Source organism: Coenobita brevimanus, chromosome 110 (assembly GCF_032717465.1).
Source record: "Coenobita brevimanus isolate Jiangsu-jjx chromosome 110, ASM3271746v2, whole genome shotgun sequence".
NCBI classification, from domain to species: domain Eukaryota; kingdom Metazoa; phylum Arthropoda; class Malacostraca; order Decapoda; family Coenobitidae; genus Coenobita; species Coenobita brevimanus.
Window position 1 is genome coordinate 35762119 of NC_137063.1, and position 22180 is coordinate 35784298.

The window sequence follows — 22180 nt, forward strand, 5'->3', positions numbered from 1 at the left end:
TGAAGCCTGATTTTTTATAAACAAATACCTTAAGCACAATTTTTTGACCGGATTTCAGATAATTAGGCATGTATGAACCAATATAGTGATAAGAATTACAATATTTTCCAATCAATAGTGCCAAGTTGGTAAATGACCGCTGATCAGGTATTTCATCATAACAGACACACACCTGCTGAGACAATTGCCAGGTAGACTTTCAAGGGTCATAAGAAGAGTGATTGCTTAAGAAAATATGATAGAAACATGCTGTAGCAAAGTATAAGTCACATATACAAAGAGGGAGAGAGAAAGCACCAGACAGGTGAAAAAGTCTTTCCAGCTTTGATAGTACTCTTGCACTGGTCACCACATGGACCTCCAACTTCACCTAGCCACATCCCATACCACCACCAACCAATCACACACATTCAGGAGAGAATAGAGTGGGTTGAGCTTCTCTTCCACATCTCACTGTTGCAGGAATAGGTAGTGGGTCGTGGTGGTCAGTCAAAATTGTTCAGTGAAATTCATGTAGTGGAATTGTTCCCAGCTCCAGTGTAGGATGGAACTAGAATCGTTTTGAAGTTTTTTTTTTCTTAGGGGAACGGCAAATGAAGGACAAGACAGTTAAAGAAAATTTTTGTAATATGACCAGTATCTCAGACTTTGAAGGTTTACCCTTGAAGAACAGTGAATTCAGCATCTCTCCCGTACAACTGGTAGTCTGGCAGGGTACCCTTATAAGTAGCAATGGTACCTTATTACTTTGCTGCAGACTTAAAAAGAAATATATATATATATATATATATATATATATATATATATATATATATATATATATGTATATAATAGCACTTACAAGGAACTTACCTTATTTTTTGATGGATAATTTCATACTGCATTTCTTTTTTTTTCCCAGGCCTTTCTGCAACTTTGTGCTTGAGACTGATTAGCTACCAGGTCTGGGAAGGATGAGTGGTGTTCAAGGTATCGTCGTCAGTGGTGAGGCGTCAGAGTCAGATGAGGAGGAGGAGTTTTGTGCTGCATTAGCCAAAGGACAGTTGGGTATGTTCTGGGTGTATTTTGTGTGTGTGTATTTAGCTAGTTGTATTTACCTAGTTGTGATATGCAGGAAATTAGCTGTGCTTGTGGGGTCCCATCTCTGTGTCTCAATAAGTAATTTTTTGCTTTGATCCCGTGTGAGTTTTTAGACTGGACGATCTCTTTGTCCAGGTATTCCACAGGTTGATGCATCTATCCTTTGAAAAAAAAAAAAAAAAAAAAAAGAGGTTTAATCACACTTGTTCTAATGCTGTCCACAACAAGGAGAATGCCTATAAAAGGTACCCGGTCCAACTCACCCCTGAGTCACATCATTTTTATGTTTCTGGCTGGGATTGTGCTAAGTCTGTTTTTCGCTTTGCTAAAATTAATTTCATCTGTACTCAATGCTTTCAACTCCCCAACTCAATTCCTGCTTTGTTTGGTACCGTGCCAAAAACCTTGCCAACAACTTTACTTCATCATCTTTCCCTCCTGTTTTCTACTCTGATGCCTTTGTAGCTATTTCTAGCTACTGATAAAGCAGATCTCTTTGCTCAGATTTTCTCCTCCAATTCCACCTTAGACAATTCCGGTGCTGTTCCTCCATCACTTCCCCCCTCTGACTTCCTCATGGCTGGCATTAAAATTTCCTCAACTGATGTATTTTCTGCCATCACTGGTCTCAGTACTAAAAAGGCATATGGGCTTGATGGGGTAGGTCCCTCCTGTTGTCCTCAAGAACTGTGCTTCTGTGCTTACACCGTGCCTAGGTAAACTCTTTCACCTTTGTCTATCAACTTGTATGTTTCCTTCTTGCTGGAATTTTGCTCACAGTCAGTAAATCCCAAAGAAGGGTGACCATTCCCAGCTTTCTAACTATTGCTCATTTGCTTTAACATCCTGTCTCAAAAGTTTTCAAGTCTGTTCTTAACAGAAAAATTTTAAAGCATCCTTCCATCTTAACCTTCTTTCTGATCGTCAATATGGGTTCTGGCAGGGATGCTCCACTGGCGAAATCACCTACCTTTCGAACTCCTGGTCCCCAACACTCTTTAACTTATACATGCACAACATACCCACACCCCACACACCACAGATACACATAGCTTCCAGTGCAGACAACATAACACTTACATGCACACACTAAAACACAAACACAGCCACACACATCCTCCAACCTTACCTCAACACACTACATGAATGGTTCACCACAAACAGGCTCAAAATAGCCCCAGCCAAATCTACAGTGACCCTTCTCACAAACTGGACAGCAGAACATAGTCACATTCCACACCTCACCATAAACAACACTTCCCTGCCACACACACCCATACACCCAAAATCTTTGGTGTAACATACAATACATCAGTGTCATTTAAATAACACATCGCAAACATTAAAGATAAATTAACACCAAGACTCATTGCCTTGAGGTCACTTGCCCATACAACATTTGGACACAACAAAGAAACCACCACCACAGTATACAAACAATATATACGTTCAGTGATGAATTATGCAAGCCCTGCTTGGGCTTCTAACCACACTAAAACACACTACAACACTCAACAGACTATACAGAACAAGGACCTAAAGACAATCACAGGCTGCACAACTACTACACCCATAGATCACCTACCTACACCAGGCTGTGAAGCCTATGCCCAGAGTATTAAAAAAAAAAAAAAAAAAAAAAAAAAAAAAAACACTCAAAGTCAAGGATCATCTAAACCTGAGAGGCACCCAGATTCTCACCTCAGCCTCCACAAACCCAGACCATCCACTACACTACATGGCAGCATATCTACACACATCAAGGAACATCAAAACAACACCCAGCACACAATATCATACACAAATACTGTCATCTCTCCCCCCTTCGCCCGCCTCAGACCAGCTTCCAGAAGCACATCCATACTCAAATCACTCACCGCTCCATTCAATCACTTAAACTCAACAGACAGCTGCATGCACGGCCTCCCGATATCCACCCTGCTGAATCCTATCTCCCTCGTGAGGACAGGGTCCACCTGGCCAGGCTGAGATGTGGGCATTATCTAGCCCTCTTAAGTTATCAGAAGAGTCTGGATGACTCTGTCGCTGATGCCTGTCCAGGATGCAGCACAGCGCCCCATAATGTTAAGCACATTATGGAAGATTGCATTGCACACAATCACCTATGCCAACAACACAACAAACACCCCTTGAGACCTCTGTGGGAAAGTCTGGTCTTGGCTGTGGCCTTCCTTAGGGACTCGGGGCTGTTCAGCCAGACTGCCCAGGGAACAACCACTACGACAACTACTACTATTACTACTACTCCTGGTCATCCTTCTTTTGGGACTTTGATGAAAACTTTGCCATTGCACTCGACATCTCATAGACTTTCAGTCGAGTCTGGCATAAATCTTTAATTTCCGAACTGCCCTCTTACGGTTTCTATCCTTCTATCTGTGCCTTCATCTATAGCTTCCTTTCTGTTTGTTCTATAACTGTTGTTGTAGACAACCACCATTCTTCTCCTAGATCTGTCAACAATGGTGTTCCTTAGGGCTCTGTCCTGTTACCAACTCTCTTCCTTTTATTCATCTTTGACCATCTAAGCTGTATATTTAACCCTATCCACTCATAGGCTGATGATTCCACTCTTCACCATTCCATTTGGTTCCTGCAACGTTCATCTCAGCAGCTACTTCAGCAGACAAGGGAATAGCCTACAATGCACCTAATGTTTGGCATGGCTCTTATCTCTGACTGGGGTAAAAGTAATCTTGTTGTTTTTAATGCATCAAGGACTCAGTTCTTACACTTATTAACTCTACAAAATCTTCCACAGGAGCACCCACTAATGTTTAATAATATCCAGCTCAGTCCTGCATCATCCTTAAACATACTTGGGGTTTCATTTTCTCGGGACTTATCTTGGAAAGATCATATTACATCTCATGTTAAATCTGCTTCCAAGAGATTACGTGTGCTAAGCCAACTTCGTACCTTTTTACCCCTGCCCTGTTGTTGACTTTATACATGGGCGTTATTTGCCCCTGTATAGAGTACAACTCTCATGTGTGAGGAACTCCCCATATACAGCTCCTCTCAAAAGATTGGAGTCAAAGGCTTTTCGTATCATTAACTCTCCTCCTCTTACTGGCTCCCTTCAGTCTCTGTCTCTTTGCCACGCTGTTGCATCTTTATCTCTTTTCTATCGCTACTTCAATGGTCATTGCTTCTCTGAACTGTTTGCTTGCATCCCTCCACCTCAACGACGGGCACGTAGGACCCGTCTAGCAACAAACTCTAATCCCTTTTCTGTCCAGCTATCTAATGCAGGAGTTAACCGTTACTCCCAGTCCTTCATTTATGCAACAGGTCAGCTCTGGAACCGTCTCCCTCTGTTTTTCCTACTTTCTGTGATCTCCAGTCTTTCAAATGCATTGTGTCCAGGCATCTTGAAATGAACGGATCTTGAATTAGACTCTCTTTTGTATTTTTTATTTATTTATTTATTTTTTGGAAGGAATGGTTTGTGGGCTTCTGATCTTTGGTTCCTACTTCCTTGCATTTAAAAAAAAAATGGAAAACTATATTTCTTGATATCATTCAAGCAGCTTGGCTTTTTTAGTTTCATTCCGTGTTCTCTTGTTACTCTCCCATCTCATACACACAGATCTTCTCTTGTTTTTATTTTTGAAGACTCCAGCATGTTTCCATGCGTTGGCCTTGGTCACCTAACAGCGGCTTTTCATGTTGCTCGATCTCTGGCAGCCTCCCTGTTCAGTCCCTTAACCCTGAAGTTACACTTAATGACCTTGTCCCAGGTCTTTTTTGGTCTTCCCTTCACAACCCCATCCCTAATATTAATGCTTCTCACTTTCTGCAACCAGTTATCATCCCCCATCCTCTCCACATGCCCAAACCACCTCAATCTACCTCTTCTAATCACAGCACCAATGCACTCCAGTCCCATCCTACCTCTCGACTCTTCCATCATAAACCTAGCCCCCCCCCTCCCACGGCCCTGCACTCAGGAACACACTGCACATCCACCTAATCATTGCCATTTCTGTAGCTATGTTTGGGCCTGTGAATATCCTCTTCCTCTACTGCCCAGGTCTCACAGGTATACAGCATTACACTTCAAACACATGCTGCATACAAAGGTCCCTTGCATGGAGGGAAAACCCTCTCAGTGTCAGGAGAGGCAATGGCTCCCTTAACTTCTAACCATTTCTCACCCTAGCCACAGAGCTAGCTCCAGTCCCACCTCCAGCACATAACATGTCTCCCAAATTTTTTCTACTCCCATCCTGGCCCTGAACACTGCAACCATGTTACCTCTCTCTCTCTCTCTCTCTCTCTCTCTCTCCTGTCCTCTTAGGAAGGCAGGTCTAGTTTTTCCAGCCTTTCTGTGTATGACAGATCTGCCAGACTAGGAACCATCTTGGTTGCTGTTCTTTGTATTCTTTCGATCTTGTTTATATCTTTCTTTTTATGTGGGGACCACACTTCTGCCACATATTCCAACTAGGGGCAGATCATGGCTACTATCAGTTTTTTCATCATCTCCTCATCCATGTAATGAAATGCTACTCTTTTGTTAGTCAAGCTATTATACACATCTCTAACTGTCATGTTAATGTGTTTTTCAGGTGACATACTATCCTGGACCAGCACTCCCAAGTCCTTCTCTTCTCTTGCTTTTGTAATTAGTTCATTACCCATCACATAGTCCAGTGATGACCTCATGGTACTTTTACTCATTTCCAATATTTTACATTTTATTGCGTTGAATTTCATTTCATTCCTTTGGCTCCAATCATGAATCCTATCCAGGTCCTCCTGCAGCGTTTTACAGTCTTCTTCAACTTCTGCTCTCCTCATGATCTTCGCATCATCAGCAAACATACTTGAATAACTGTTCATTCCATCTACCATATTGTTTACATAAATTAGGAACATTACGGGCAGTAACACTGAGCCCTGTGGGACTCCACTTGTTACTTCCCTCCATCCAGACTTCCTGTCTGTTATTACTGTCCCCATCTGCCTGTCTCAAGAAGTCTCTCATCCACTCCAAGAGGTTTCCCTTCAGTCCTCCTGTGTGTTCCAATTTCCATATTAATCACTTGTGGGGTACCTTGTCATAGGCTTTCTCCAAATCTAAATATACACAATCCACCCAACTATCCCCCTCCTGTAGCATGTCTGTCACCCTTGAGTAGAAGCTTAACAAGTTGGAAACACATGACCTTCCACTTCTGAATCCAAACTGACATTCTGCCATAATGTTCATCTCCTCCAGATATTTTACTCATCTGTCTTTCAGGATTCTCTCGCACAATTTTGCGACCATGCCGGTCAGGGACACTGGTCTGTAATTCAGGGGTTCTTCCTTGTTCACTCCCTTTTAAATTGGTACCACATTGGCCCATTTTCGTTCCTGAGGCACTTTCCCTTCTTCCAGAGAACACAATTAAACCGTGAATCTTATCTGCCAGTTGTTCTTTGCATTCCTTTAGTATCCAGTTAGAGATTCCATCTGGTCCTGGGGCCTTCCTCACATCTTGAGTTTCGAGTAATTTGTATACTTCTTGCACTTCAACTTGTACATCCTTCAACACTACATTTCTAATCATTCCCTCCTCCTCCACAAAATCACTTTCTCCAGTGAAGACTGATTAGAAGCATTTGTTCATTATTTCAGCTTGCATAGCTGCATCTCTGTAGACATCTCCCTTTTCTTTCAGCTTATTGATTCCTTCCTTTTGTTTCAGTTTGCCATTAACAAACCTGTAAAACAATTTAGGTTCTTCTTTACGTTTGTCAACTGTACCTTTTTTGGAGTTTCTTCCTCTCTACATATTGTTGTATATTCATTTCTAGTTCTTTTATATTCTTTCTTTTTTCTGTTATTACCTCTGTTTCACCATTTGTTCCATGCCTTATCCCTTTATTTTTTTGCTGTCATACACCTTTTGTTGAACCAGTCATTTCTCCAGTTCTCTTTCCCACTAACTTTTGGCACATACTTTTCCACACCCATCTAATAGAAGTCTAGAAAGATATCCCACTTCTTCTGTATCTCTCTTGTTTCCCATAACTCTCGCCAATCCACTTCAAAAAATTTTCTCAGTCCTGTAAAGTTTGCATTCCCAAAGTTGTATCTTCCATGCCTATATAGCTCATCTCTTGTCTCCCATTTCCTTCTGTCATTTGGAATTCTGTCACAACATGATCACTTTTTCATATAGGACACAGATACTTAAGAGATTCAGTTGCATCTGGTTCTTTGATTAGAATTAAATCTAATCTTGGTGGTGTGTCATCACCTCTACATCGTGTCTCCTCCTTGACCCACTGGGCCATTACATTATCCATTGCTAAATTTAACAGTATACCTCCCCACGAATCTTCACTACTTCCTGAGTCCTACTCCTCCCAGTTTACCTCTTTACAGTTAACATCCCCCATCAGGATTATGTTGTTGCCTTTCTCATTCACTTTCTGTAGGTATCTAACCATGTCCAACAACATCTCCTGATATTCCACGCCCATGTCTTGGGGAAGACATATGCTACTGTGATGTCTCTCTTGCCTTTGCCTCTGGTTTCTGTTACCATGTTTATTTCTTCAGCCATACCTTCTCTCAGTTCCACACTATCCACATTTAGGCTGTTTTTCACTGCTATCATCACTCCTCCCATTTTTTCTTTTTTATTTCTTCTCCATAGTTTGTATTTCCCGTCTCCCATTTGGATTTCAGTAATCTCTCCCAGCTTGGTCTCTACGAAGCACATAATGTCTGGTTCATTTACCCTCAAGAAGTTGTATATTTCTAGCCTTGCTGAGATTAGACCATCTACATTAGCATACCAGTATGCCATTTTCAGTCTTTTTACATATACTCCCTCCTTATCAGCAAATTTCCAAGTCTTGTTGATTATTTTTTCCATTCTCTATTGTTCTAAAATCTCCTTAAGACTTATTTTATCTTCCTGTTGAGTTTTCATCCACCTTTCATGGTGTTCTTGGATTTCCTTGATATGTTCCTTGTGCATATTAGTTTTAGACTTATGCTCATCAGGTGTACATTTTATCTTGTCCCTTTCCTCCTTCAGCCCCTTATTTTCCCATTTAACCTCTACGTGCCATTTGACGCGTATAGCCATCGTGATTTTGGGTGCTTAGCAACACCAGTTGACGTGTATAGCCGCAAGCGACTTCCCGCCACCCTTTGAACTTTAACTTCTACTTACTCATCGATGGGACCACCTGGAGATGTGGGGATACTTGGTAAAATCCTAGTTACCATCCTCTATGCCTTTTCCACTTTTAGTACATGTTTCTTCAAATATGGTGACCATATCACTGCTGCATATTCTGATTTTAGTTTTATCATGAACACAGTTATCTTTGTCAACATTTTCTCATCTAGATAGCTGAAAGCCACTCTCATACTGGCCATCAGTTCATATGCTTCTCTGGTGATAGATTATCCTGTATAGTCACTTCTAAATATTTCTCTTCCTTTGTTTTGCTGCACCTCTCTGATCCCATATTACAGTTATAACTAAGTCTTTTGCCACATTTATATTTCATGAAATAAGGCATTTTTTTCATTAAACACCATTTTCCAAGGCAGGCTCCAACTGTATGAAATATCCTAATCATCTACAGCTCCTCACATCTGTCACTGTTCTGGATTCACTTCATAATTTGTGCTTCATCTGCAAACACTTTTATACACACATAACTGCTTTAGCCATCTGGCATATCATTTACATATACAGTGTCAGAGATACATGCTGGGAGCCAAAACTGAACCTTGTGGCACTCCAGTAGTCATGCACTTCCATTAAGGATACCCGGTACATGTTTCTTATAACTGTTCTCATTTGTTGTCCCATTAAATAATTTCCCACATATTTTAGCAATTTCATATTCTCTCCAATAGTTTTCAATTCCCTAGCAATCTTTTTTGTGGCACCATACCATATGCCTTCATCAAATCCAAATAGACACAGTCTACCCAGGTGTCTCATTCCTGTATGATGTCCACCAATTTGCTGTCAAAATTCAGCATGTTTGTGACACATGATATGCCTTCCCAAATCCAGATTGTTTTGTTGTTATTATCTCATTTACTTCTAGGAACTTAAGCCACCTTTTTCTGATAATTTTTTCACGCTATTTGCCGACAGTGCTGGTGATAGATACTAGTCTGTAATTAAGTGGGTCTTCTCTATTACCTCCTTCATAAATTGGCTCTGTATTTAGCCTTTTCCTCTGTATTGGGAACTCTTCTGCATTCAGTGAACATTTAAGAGTATCATAAATTAACTGCACCAGTTGATTTGCACATTCTTTTAATATCCAACTAGCAGTTCCATCTGGCCCCATAGCCTTTTTCACGTGTTATTCCCTCATCAGTTACAGTGGAACCTCAGTCCTCGAACGTCTCACACGACGAACAAATCGGACCTCGACCAAAAATTTCAAGAAATTTTTGCTCCAGAGGTCGACCAAAATATCGGACCTCGACCAACCTGAACGTAGCCAAACGAAGGGAAGCTGGCCGACCGACAGTCATGCGTCCACCTTTGTTGTTCGTCAACGTGGTTGTCCTGCTGTGCTTCACATTTTTCTTGATTCAGTGCAGTATTAGCCCCCAATAATGGCTCCAAAGAAAGCAAGTTCATCCAGTATGGCTACTGGCAGTGAAAAGAGGAAAGTAGTGCAGAAAATAATTGAAGAAGTGGAAAAATTATTGCTTATCTTCATCAATGAGAAACAGTTAGCAGGAGACAGTGTTAGTGAGTATATAATTTGTGAAAAGGCAAGAGTAATATACAGTCACCTCGTAAAGGAAAGCACTGGTACCGGTGCTGAAACTTAAATAGGTAAGCATCTGGGGTCTTGGAACGGATTAAAATGATTTACATTATTTCTTAAGGGGAAAATTAGTTTGGTCCTCGACCAATTCGGTCCTGGAACACCCTTCCAGAACGGATTGTGTTCGAGGACCGAGGTTCTACTGTATAACATTTCATATCTGTCAGCTACTGTCTCAGACAACAGCTCACCCCTTCCTTCTTCACCTGATCCTATAAATTAACCTTCATTTACAAAGAATGAAGTCTCTTGTTCAGTATCTCACTCACATCCTCATCTGCATCATATATTACTTTCTCATCTCTGTCTCCCTGTTTTTTCCCTTACTTTCATCTTGCCATTAACAAATATGTATGGCATTTGGTTCCTACTTAATTTTTGTTACGAGTCATCTCATATTTCATTTCTTCTTGTCCGCATATCTTTAAAGAGTAGTTTCTTGTCTCCTTGTATTCATTCCACACTCTCTCACTATATCTACATCATAACCAATTCCATACAGTATTTCTTTTTTCCTGTGCCTTTGTACATCTGTAATTAAACCATTCCTCTTTACTTTCCATTGGAATAGCAAATTTGGGGATATGTCCACTGGTACCCTCTTCATATATGTTCATCATAAGTTCATATTTTTCATGGATGTTTTCTGTCATTGTCATTTTGCTCCATTCTACATTACCAAAATAATGTGTTATGGAGTTTGCATTTCCATAGTTTCATCTGTCCTGTTCATGTTTTTCTTCTTTCACTCCTATACCTCTCATCAGTACGTGCATTTGAATGACCAGATGGTAAATTTTTCCCCAGGGGGACACTGGTATCTTAAATTAAATGCACTATTGGGATCATTTGTAAAAATGAAATCCAACATCAGGGGTTCATTGCCTCCTGTAATTCTTGTATTTTCTCTGACATGTTGAGTTAGTGTATTTTCTACCGATAGGCCCATTACTGTATATCCCCAAGATTCTTCATTTGTCTCTGCTTCCAGTCCTTCCCAGTATATTGTACCTTCATACAATTAAATTTTCCAGTTAACACTAAGCTATTGCTTCATCTAATCACTTTTGCTAACACATTTAGAGACTCACTTGTAAGACTGTGTATGTGTGTGTGTGTGTGTGTGTGTGTGTGTGTGTGTGTGTGTGTGTGAGAGAGAGAGAGAGAGAGAGAGAGAGAGAGAGACTTGGCATAGGCGTGACTTAAGATCCAGCAGTTGTTCTGCATGTAACACTTTGTCACATGTTAAACACTGTAGCATTAATACCAACCATCTGTGTTGGATACATGCTGGAACTGTCTTGTTCAGGATTTGTGTGATGGTGTAAATACTGTTTGGATGTATTTTACAACATGTCAGTGAGTTGTGTAGAGGATAATAGAAGCTTGTTTTAACTAAATTCAAACTATTTATCTGTTCCCAGCCCCAGCCTGTGATCAAACTTGGCTCCTTTCAGTCAACAGACCACCTCTTTGGCATCATGACCACTAGCTACTGTACATGCTTGGTAGGAGGTTTCAGAAATGACTGTTATTTACTGTACTCATAGTTGTGCTGAAAATTTTAGTGTGTGAGGGGAGCTTGGTATAGTGGCAGGATCTATCCATTTTACTTTTATATTTGTTTTTAAGTACTCTACATTATTTATGGTTAAATAGGATCTATGAAATTGTGTGCTTAAGATGGTTGAGTTTGGTTGAACTGGGTTAAAAGTACAGTGATCATTTTCAATTAATTTCATTATAAAGGCTCAAACATGTTTGCATGCATTAGGGCTGTAGAGTCAGGAGTTGTGGAGTCGGAGTTGGAGTCGGAAGCAATTATGGTGATGCTGGAGTTGGAGTTGGTAAAAAAGTTTTGACTCCGACCCCTAGTAAACATAATATAGATGTAATGTGGAGCTAGGGCCTTTCAAATGACAGCTCCTTCGGTTTTATTTCTTGTTGCTACTGCAGCTCATTTTTTCATTTCTCTTGTTTTCCAAATTTTATTTAGGACTTATCTGTCGTTCTGTCTGTCGACAGAATGACAAGAACAGAATGTAAACAGACACCGCGATCAGGAGATTTCTCACTGAATGAATGTGTCTGGATAATTTCTTGTCTCTAGAATCTGGAGGTGAGTTTCTTTAACCCCTTAACCGCGGTGCGTCACTTTCGTGACGCTTGGGAGCAAGGGATCATACCGCGGGGCGTCACTTTTGCGATTCTGTGTTATTTTGAATTCCCCCGGGCTTTCAAGTGGTAGCTTGTATCATCTATCAGTACTGCCAATGTCCAACACTAGTCAGCACTCCTAATCTCATCTGTACTCCCATCCATTGTTGACAATTTAGCCATTTCTCCCCGTTCTTGACTCCCCTCCCTACCTTCCCTCCATTACCCTCTTCTCTCGCCTGCCCGGCCGTGCTACGCCAAGTAAATCTTCCCTGGAATTTTCCACTGATTTCATCCATTGAAATAAGCTCTATTCCCTATTCTTATACCAAATAATATATACCAAAAAGAAATAAGGTAAGTGAGAGTGCCATACACCTGGAATTGGCTAATTATCACCTGACAACACCTCACGTGCACTCGTTCGCTAATTTTCGCTGTTTATTTCCCCTTGAAATATGCCGTATAATCTATTCTTGTACTAAAAATATATATAAGGAGGGAAGGGAGAAGCCTAAGTGATATTTACATTCACCTGGAACTACCTAATTTATAATGTATTGTCTAGATTTCCTGCCAATCATTTCACTGCTATATATTAGCAGCTGTCAAGAGGCTGACGTTGGCAGTAGTGCATTTCCCTAGGTAGGCCACCCCGGCCCACCCCTATCAGTTCACTGTCATCTTCGAAAGTGAAGGTACGTCTGTTTGCTCCTGCTAACCCCCCCCGGGCTTTTTAGCCCCATGCAAAGGGCCCTGTGACCTTTACCCCCTACTAAACCTCATGTGGAAAGAGGTAAAGGGCTGACAATTGAAAGAGAGTGACTACGATCTTTCTGTTCAGTAAAACAGTGCAAGTGAAATTGTAAATAATGTGTAAACCGCAAGTGAAAGCAATGAATATAAATATAAGTGAACAGTGGAAAATAGTTTTATAAGTTACTTCAAGTGGCAGTGCATAACACAGTGTAAATAAAATAGAAATGTAAATAATGTAAATAAAATAGAGAACGTAAATAGAAATGTAAATGAGTAGTATTATAAGAATACGAGTATATATACTTGGAGTAATGAAAGTGAAAGTTTCACTCTAGCATGTATGAATACTATGAGTTATGAGAGTGAAGGTGAAAGTGACATTCACTCTCAATGCTAGTATACAGGATGAGAAAGTGAATGCTACGTATTTTACTGAAAGAAATTGAATGCCTACAGTGACAATAAACTATTATTACTGAAGGAAACTTATGGATAAAGACTGTAGATATATATAAGTGTTATATAGTAACAGAAATATAAACTGTGAGTGTTTTTATGAATAAAATGACAACACCAGTGGCGAAGTAGCGCAAGTGGGAAGGTCATACGCCCTCGTAATTTTCATTGCTTTCACAGTGTTTTTTTTTTTGGAATATGGATTCCAAACTATCTGAGAATCATAGAATGGTGTTTCTAGTGATAATATCAGGCTGTGGTAATCATATTACGGGTTGTCGGGAAGTGTAAAGTGGAGACTTCGTTACCCAACTTCAGAGGTCTCCACAATTCCTACGGTACTCGACGAAGGTTCAACAAACACCCCAGGAGAAAGCTGAAGGTATGTGCCATAAGCATATGTGATTTTAATATTCTAGGACTAATAACTGATTTTTGGCAAATATTTTTAGAGAGTCTGTCGGAGCTCGAATATGTCCGCGGGTGCCTCAAGAAAAAGCAAATCAAGCCCGTGGTTAAAGGGTTAATATGAAATTACTAGGAACGAAATGGTATAATATAAAGTGACATGGAGGCATCTGCCAGTGCCTGTAAGCTGTGAGGTGGGAATATTGAGCATCTGCAAGTCAGTGAAGACCCATCATGGCAAATTTATTGTAGAGAAAGTCTAAGGGATCGCGTTGGAGTCAGACACACAAGAAATCAAGGAGTTGGAGTTGGAGTCAGGTGTTTTGGGTACCGACTCCACAGCTCTGAATGCATTGACCTTGGTCACGAGATAGCAGCTTTCCATGCTGCTTTTTTTGTGTGTGTGTGTGTGTGTGTGTGTGTGTGTGTGTGTGTGTGTGTGTGTGTCCGACTCTGGGCAAAGGCTTCAGGGCCTATATCTCGGGGGCAGTAGCCTATCCCAAGGCCCAGTAGTCCTCCTACACCTCCACATGTCTTAGTCATGGAAGCCTCCCTTTTCATTCATTTATCCCTGAAACCACACTCAATGACCTCATTCTAGATCATTTTTCATCTGTCTCTTGCAGCTCTACCCTTGACATTCATACCTTTCACCTTCTGCACCCAGTTGTCATCTTCCATCCTCTAAACATGCCTGAACCATCTCAGTCTACCCATCTTCATCACAACACTAACACATTCAAGTCCCATCCTTTCTCTCATCTCTTCAGTCGTAAATTAACTCCCCCAGGTCTCATTCAAGGATGCATCCATCTGGTCATTGTCATTTCTGTACATTTGAGCCTATAATTATCGTCTTCCATTACTGCCCAGGTCTCACTAACGTACAGCATTACACTTCTAAAACATGCCGCATACTGTGTGACCCCTTAGCATGGAGGGAGAGCCCTCCCAGTGTTAGGAGAGGTGCCCTGAACTTCCAACCACTTCTTACTTTAGTCACATAACATTCATTCATTCATTCATCATCTAGTCCAGTGTTGCCCCATGAGGAGCGAGGGAGCCTGGGGCTTGGCAAGTTGGTCCTAACATTTAAGATGAGAGTGACCAGCTTCATACATCCCTGAGTGGCATTACTTGAGCAGTAAACCCCAGCCACCCTTTGGATATAAACTTGCATTGGCTCATTCCAATTGGAGTGCCTTACTTATCCACTAAACCACCAAGCACCATAATTTGGTTATATGATTGCACCCATCGTAATAAACACCAGGAAACCATTTGGCTTGTCACTCAGTCTAGAGTCACCCATAGACAGAAGGAAGACAAAAGAATGAAGGGAAGATAGGCAAAAGAGAAAGGAAGGAAGAGAGGAAAGGGCAGGCACCCGAGAGCAGCACTACATTGAGTGAGTGGATGGTGAGTGCCCCCACCTACCACTAGTCATATAACACATCCCCCATATAGCAAAACTCCTCTAAACATACTAATGAGACACTCCAGCAGAAACAGTCCTTTCACACCTTTCAATCTCTACGTGGTCTCCCCACACACACATGAAATCAGCATCATCTTGCAGCTAACACAAACACGGCACAAGATGGAGTTACTTCCCGCACCCTTGTGGCAAACTGCACATGGCCACACTTCTGCTTTGACAGTTCTGCCACCAGCCCTAGTTATCATCACATTTGTTTTATCCGTGTTTACTCCCCTACCAGTTTACTCCTTTCCAGTTCTCCACCTCCTAAATCTTTCCTCTGTCTCCCACTTATTCTCAACAACCAACACCAGGTCACTGTCATCAGTGTACAGCATCTGTCATGGGAGTTCATTTTTGAAATCGTGTGAGAGCTTCCAGCTCAATGACGGACAATAAGGGGCTCAAGACTAACCTCTGATGGATGCCAACATTTATGGAAAACTCTGTCACTCAAATTCGCATTCACTCTCACCTGGGTGTGAGCTCTGTCATACACTACCATAACCATCCAAATTCACCACCTCCATAGAAACCTGTTAAAAGCTGTCTCCAGTTCAACAAAAACAAAGTACAGCTCCCTTTTTTTTCTCTGTATTTTTCTTGAAGTTGTGAGACAGTGAATAGCCTATTGCATCAGTGGTCCCTTTGGCTGGCATAAACCCAAACTGTATCTCATCAGTATTTGCTCTTCCCCTTATCATACCTTCCAGGACTCTCTCCATATTTTTCATTATTTTGGTAAAAAAAATTTATTCCTCAATAATTTCCTTTTTCCATGGCCTCTATAATTTCCTTTTTCCAGGGACTCACCCTTCCCCTCAGATACATTTACAGTCACACTTATCAGCCAGTCATCTTGAGCAGCACACTCATATATTATCATATTATCAAATCATTAACTAAACTCACTCCAGTATCTTCTAGGTCCTTCTCCAGTCAACCCAGACACACCCACTGCCTTCCCTAACTGCATCCTGCCAATTGCCTCACTCACAGTAACAGTATCAGTCAAAGGCCAGAGCCAAACAGTGGATCTGCTGATTCCAAACCTTCCCTTTTTCAGTGAAACTCCTCATTCAGCAACCATTTATAGTGTTCTTTCCAAGCATCTTTAATATTCTCATTGTCCACCTACGTTTCCTTCATCATTCATCACGTACTGCTCTAATATCCCTGTTTTCTCTCTTCACACCGAAAGTTTTGCTACCTTATATACCACATTCTTCCTCTCAGCACTACTAAGACCATCCAGTAAAAGTCTCTGAGACTCATAGTTTGCCCTGTATACCTTTTTTCTGGCCCTATGCTTGGGAGCCAAGTATTTCTCTTTGTTGCCACCCCTTTTCCATTCCTGGAAAAGTCATCTTTTGGCCTTAGCTGCAGCCTCAACACCCTCATCCCACCACCATGTTACTTTATGTCTTGGCAAGCCCCTCATCTGTACACACAGTGAATCAGTAATTCTCAAGAGATTGTTCTTGAAAGTTTTGTACTGCTCATTAATGTTTCTTTCTACTACTTCCATTTTAGTCACCACTCTACTCATCTTGGTATAGAAGGCCATACTTACTGCTTGTTTTTTCAACTTCTGTATTTTCCTCCTGGGTGCATATGCCCTTTTCCACATTACCCACTCCTTTAGTACCATACCACATACACATATCAGTTATTTATGTTGCTGCACACACTCTCCTCTTCCCATAACTTTAAAATCCTTCCTGCTGACCAGGAAATAGTCATTCCAGCTATCATTGCCTCCAGACTCATACATAATCAGCCTCCCCTACTCTATCTCTGTCTCTCTAAATGAAAGAGAGAGAGAGAGAGAGATACAATCATGTCCATTGCCTTTCCAAAATCCAGTATCCTTTTCTCTACCTCCTTCCTTGTACCGTATGTGGATCCCCCATACACCCCTTCATATTCATCAGCTCCTGCATGCACATGACTATGTAAATCCTCACCCAAAACTATTATCTCATTATCCCCCATACCACCAGCCACATGTATCAGTTCTTCCCAGAATCTGCCCTTTTATTCATCATCCAAGCCAGTATGTGTAGCATATGCTAACATTATTATAACCAGTTTTCCAAATGAAATTTTCAGTGATATAAGCCCTTCCTATACACTCAGTGCATTCGTAACACATTCATCCCATTTCTCTGTGAGAAGCAAGCCCACACCACCATGTCTGTCCACACTTCTCTTCCAAAATAACTTATACTGCAATCTTTCCAACAGTCATCCTTACTGATTCTCTTTAACGCCTGCACCGCAGTGTAGGCGCTTCTTATGCGTCCCATGAGGATATTCGCGCTCCGATTGACTTTTTAAAAATATTTGCCAAAAATCAGTTATTAGTCCTAGAATATTATAATTACATGTGCATATGGCACATACCTTCAGCTTTCTCCTGGGATGTTTGTTGAGCCTTCGTTGAGTACCGTAGGACTTGTGGAGACTTCTGAATTTGGGTAACGAATTCTCCACTTTACACTTCCCGACACCCCGTAATATGATTTCCACAGCCTGATATTATCACTAGAAACATTGTTCTATGATTTTCAAGTAGTTTGGAATCCATACACCAAAAAAAAAACACTGTGAAAGCAATGAAAATTACGAGCGCGTACGAGCTTCCCACCTGCGCTCGTTCCCCGCTGGTATTCTTTCATTTGTTACTCATAAACACACTCACACTTTATATTCCTATTACTTTATTACACATATATATATACAGTATTTATCCATAAGTTTCCTTCAGTAATAGTAGTTTATTTTCACTCCAGGCATTAACTTTCTCGTTCAGTAAACTAGCGTAGAGAGCAAAGCTTTGGCTGTCATTACTCCAAGTATTTGTACTCATATTCTTATATTAGTAATTATTTACATTTCTATTTTATTTACACTATGTTATACACTTCACTTCCAGTAAATAAGGGCTCCTTTCCCTTGGAGCCAGGATGAACTTGGGACACTGAAGCAGTCATAGTTTATCACCATTTCCTCCACTGGCTCATCACACGATTCACCAGAAAGACTGTAGTCACTGTCCATCATTATCATGGATAAATTAGCCAGTTGACGCTCCACAGCAGAGTCATTTAGTCCTTTACCCCTTCCCACATGAGGTTTAGTAGGGGTAGAGGTCACAGGGCCCTCTAGAAGCAGTGGAAATGGAGGGGCGCAAGCGCTACGTGTTTTCATCTCAAGAAACAACATTGAACTAAATGACGAGGCGGATATGGGGCCGCCAAGGGTTGACAACATCAGCGAGGTGACAGCTGCTAATTTATATGCTGTGAAATGATTGGCAGGAAATTAGATAGTTCCAGGTGAATGTAAGTATCACTTAGGCTTCTCCCTTCCTTTCTTGTATATATTTTTATTACGAGAATAGATTATACGGCATATTTCAAGGGGAAATTACCAGGGAAAATTACCGAACAAGTGCACATGGGATGTTGCCAGGTGATAATTAGCCAACTCTAGGTGTATTGCATTATCAGTTACCTTATTTTTTTTTTGTATTTATTATTTTGTATAAGAATAGGGCATAAGGCTTATTTCAATGGATTAAATCAGTGGAAAATTCCGGGGAAGATTTGCTTAGCGTAGCGCGGCCGTGCAGGTGAGAGGAGAGGGTAATGGAGGGGAGGTAGGGAGGGGAGTCAAGAACGGGGATAAATGGCTAAATTGTCAACAATGGATGGGAGTACAGATGATATTAGCAGTGCTGACTATTGTTGGACACTGGCAGTACTGATAGATGATACAAGCCACCACTTGAAAGCCCGGGAGAATTCAAAATAACACAGAATTGCAAAAGTGACTCCCCGCGGTATGATCCCTTGCTCCCAAGCGTCATGAAAGTGACGTCCTGCGGTTAAGGGGTTAAGCCTAATGTCCTGTAAGCAGCTGACATTACCCACCTCCTGCTCATGTTACCCACATTCCAAGATGCCACTCTGAACCCTTTGGGTGATTTGGTTTCCTCAGGCTTACATTTTACACTTGGCACTGAGTTATTTAAGAGGAGCCTGTGGAGTCACATGGAGAGACAGGCTGACGAATGAGGATATAAAGGAGCGTTGTGGTGTGGATGTGGATGTGATAGGAAGCGTTATGAGGAACACACTGAGGTGGTTTGGCCATGTGGAGAGGATGGAGGGTGAAAGATTGACGAAAAGAGTGTATGTGAGTGAGGTGGAGGGGGGAAGAGGGAGGGGGGAGGCTGAGGATGAGATGGAGGGATGGGGTAGAGAGGTATATGAGAGAGGGGGGTGTGAGTTGGGAGCAGGGCAGTGAAATGGCGGGGGACAGGACGACATGGAGGCGATTTGTTTGTGGCCACCCCAAACGGGATTGAGACATCTGGCAATAGATAAGATAGATAGATAGCATTGATTTAGTCATTGTCAGTAAAAGGGGAGAAGATGAACCACAGATCTCACCAGCCCAGGTCTAAGTCCAGGCAGGGGATCAGGGACTCATAGCCCACCACCTATGGCCAGTGGCCAAGTGGCTGTGTGGCCTTGGGGCATTCTGCCAGGACAGCCACAGGACACCCTTCAAGCATGCCTTGGCATTGCCCCTGCCCAGCCATTATGCATTCACTGATAGGGCAGCCTCCTGGGGCACTACTCCAGATTTCGATCCCTCTCTACTGAACATAAGTGGGAGCCTGGAAACTGCAACTCTCTGTACCCTCAAGCACAGATTGAGTTCCATCCCATCCCAACTCCAAAACCACACCGACAGAGCCTGTGCCATGCCTCCTGTCAAGTTTGCCACCAGGTAGCACAGGTAAAAGTTTTCTGGCCGCATGCCCTTGCTGGCGCCACCCCTTGTATAAAGTTGGGTACGGTGCTTGGTATGTAAATTGCATGAACTGCAGTGCATAAGACAGCAATAGAAAAGTGTTTGGGAGAGTATGCTTGCTTATTGTCAGTGTTAATGACACACTGGAAAAGGTCAGCAAATGGGGATGGTCAGGATAGATGTGAAGGTTAGGAAAACAGGAACTCCATCTCTCCTTATCAATAGGTTTCCCCATCCTCTTCAGGAGCACCACCTGATCAGCTGGTGCAACAGCCTACTCCTTGTAATTAGATTTGTGTAAATGATGTATGAGTGGGCCATGTTTCTTTTATCCTTGCCGTTAATACTATTTTTGTCTTCAGATCAAAAGTTAGATGTAGTGCAAAATTCTGACTGAATTTAAAATTTGCATCTTTATGTATGTACTGAACTGGTTGAGTACATTTTGTGAGAGCTGGTTCAAGATGTCCAGGACCAGGACAAACAAACAACATTGTCATTTTTTTTCCCATTATCTGAAAGTAACATTTGATCAACTTACAGTGAATCAGAGGCTGGCTGGAGGGGCAGAAGAGGGAGGCGCAAGAGTCTCAACACTCCGGCAATATCAACAAGCCCAGCAACAACTAAAGCGAACCCACACCTCACTCCTGCATCAGAAACTATGTAAGCAATATTAGAAAAAGCACAGTTGTATCCTAAGCAGTCCGATGATGTCTTTTGCAGTACATTATTGGTACAGTATATTTTTTATATCTCCAAACGGGTGTGGGAAGCAACTCCATCATGTACAGTATCTGTGGTAAGTGGATGCATAAGAGGTGTAGTGGTATTAGAGATGGACTGCGATATGATGCTTATTTTGTGTGTCTAGTGTGTCAGGAAGTGGATTTAGAGATTGTCAGGCATGAAAGGATTAATCTTGCTGGTGAGTCTCTTTAGTGTGTGTGGAAGAGTTTTATGATTTGGGGAACGTGTTATGTGCTGGAGGTGGGGCGGGAGCTAGCTTTGTGGCTAGGGTAAGGAGTGGTTAGAGGAAGTTCATGGAGCTGTTGCCTCCCCTAACACTGAGAGAGCTATCCCTCCTCTCTAAAGAATCTTTGTATGTAGTATGTGTTAGAAGTGTAATGCTGTATTGTAGTGAGACCTGGGCAGTATAGAGAGAGGATATTCATAGGCTCAAACGTACAGCAATGACAATGATTAGATGGATGTGTAGTACGTCCATGAATGTGAGGCATGGGGGGCCATGTTAATGATTGAAGAGTTGAGATGAAAGATGGGACTGGAGTGTATTGCTGTTGTGATGAGGAAAGGTAGATTGAGATGTTTGGGCAAGTGGAGAGGATGGAGGATGACAATTGAGTGCAGAAAATGAGAAGTGTGATTGTTGGAGTTAGGGTTGTAAGAAGCATACGAAAAAAAAAACTGGGATGAGGTCACAGAGTGTGACCTCAGGCATAAGGGATTGAATAGGGAGGCTGCCAGAGATCAAGCAGCATGGAGAGCTGCCATTAGGTGACCAGGGTTGATGCATGCAAGGATGTTGGAGCCTTTATAAATGATACGATACGAAATTGTTTTATTCAGCTTAGATGAGCTGTCTAGTGAAGGAGTTATTGTAAGCAATACAGTAGGTATCCCATTAGTCTGAAGAGTCTCTTCTAAAGAAAATACTATACCAAGAATTACATCATCAGAGTGAAGTAGTTAATATACTGGGGCAGAGCCATTAACCCTTTTGTCTTTTAACCCTTGCCAAGCTGCAGACCTCATGTGTAGCACAGTGGTCTGCACAGGTCAGGCTGCAAGCCATATATGAGATGTATACAATTTACAGTACATTAGTTATAAAACAGTGGCTCAGGAAGATAATCTGCCTTACAAAGAATCAGCCTGGCAGGGCTTAAGATTTTTTGTTTTTTTCCCCAACTTATGCAAAGTTTGATTCCCAGTATTTTTCTCAGAGAGTAAAAATTTTGATAAGGTATTCATCAGCTACTTTGTGACCAGTCCCTGATATGGAAGTACTGTATATCTTAGAGTAGAATGAGTACTGTCGCTTGTTGCTGTAATTTTATTTGGTTTTGCACTTAATGCACCCCTCCGAAGATTCAGTCCATTAAAAGATAACTGGAGGCTTCTCAGTCTTACAAAGCCACAGAGGAAGTAGAT

At 41.6% G+C, this 22180-nt stretch overlaps 1 protein-coding gene across 1 annotated transcript in view; it reads left to right on the forward strand.

The window, feature by feature from the left end:
• The first annotated feature begins 906 nt into the window (after positions 1–906).
• The window catches only part of Blos3 (Biogenesis of lysosome-related organelles complex 1, subunit 3), a 63071-nt gene continuing 41797 nt past the window's right edge, over positions 907–22180 (forward strand). Inside the window, exons 1-2 of the mRNA XM_080285983.1 lie at positions 907–1047; positions 20549–20671. Coding sequence (XP_080142109.1) covers positions 954–1047; positions 20549–20671 — 217 coding nt within the window. The 5' untranslated portion in view covers positions 907–953. The remainder of the gene's footprint in view (positions 1048–20548; positions 20672–22180) is intronic.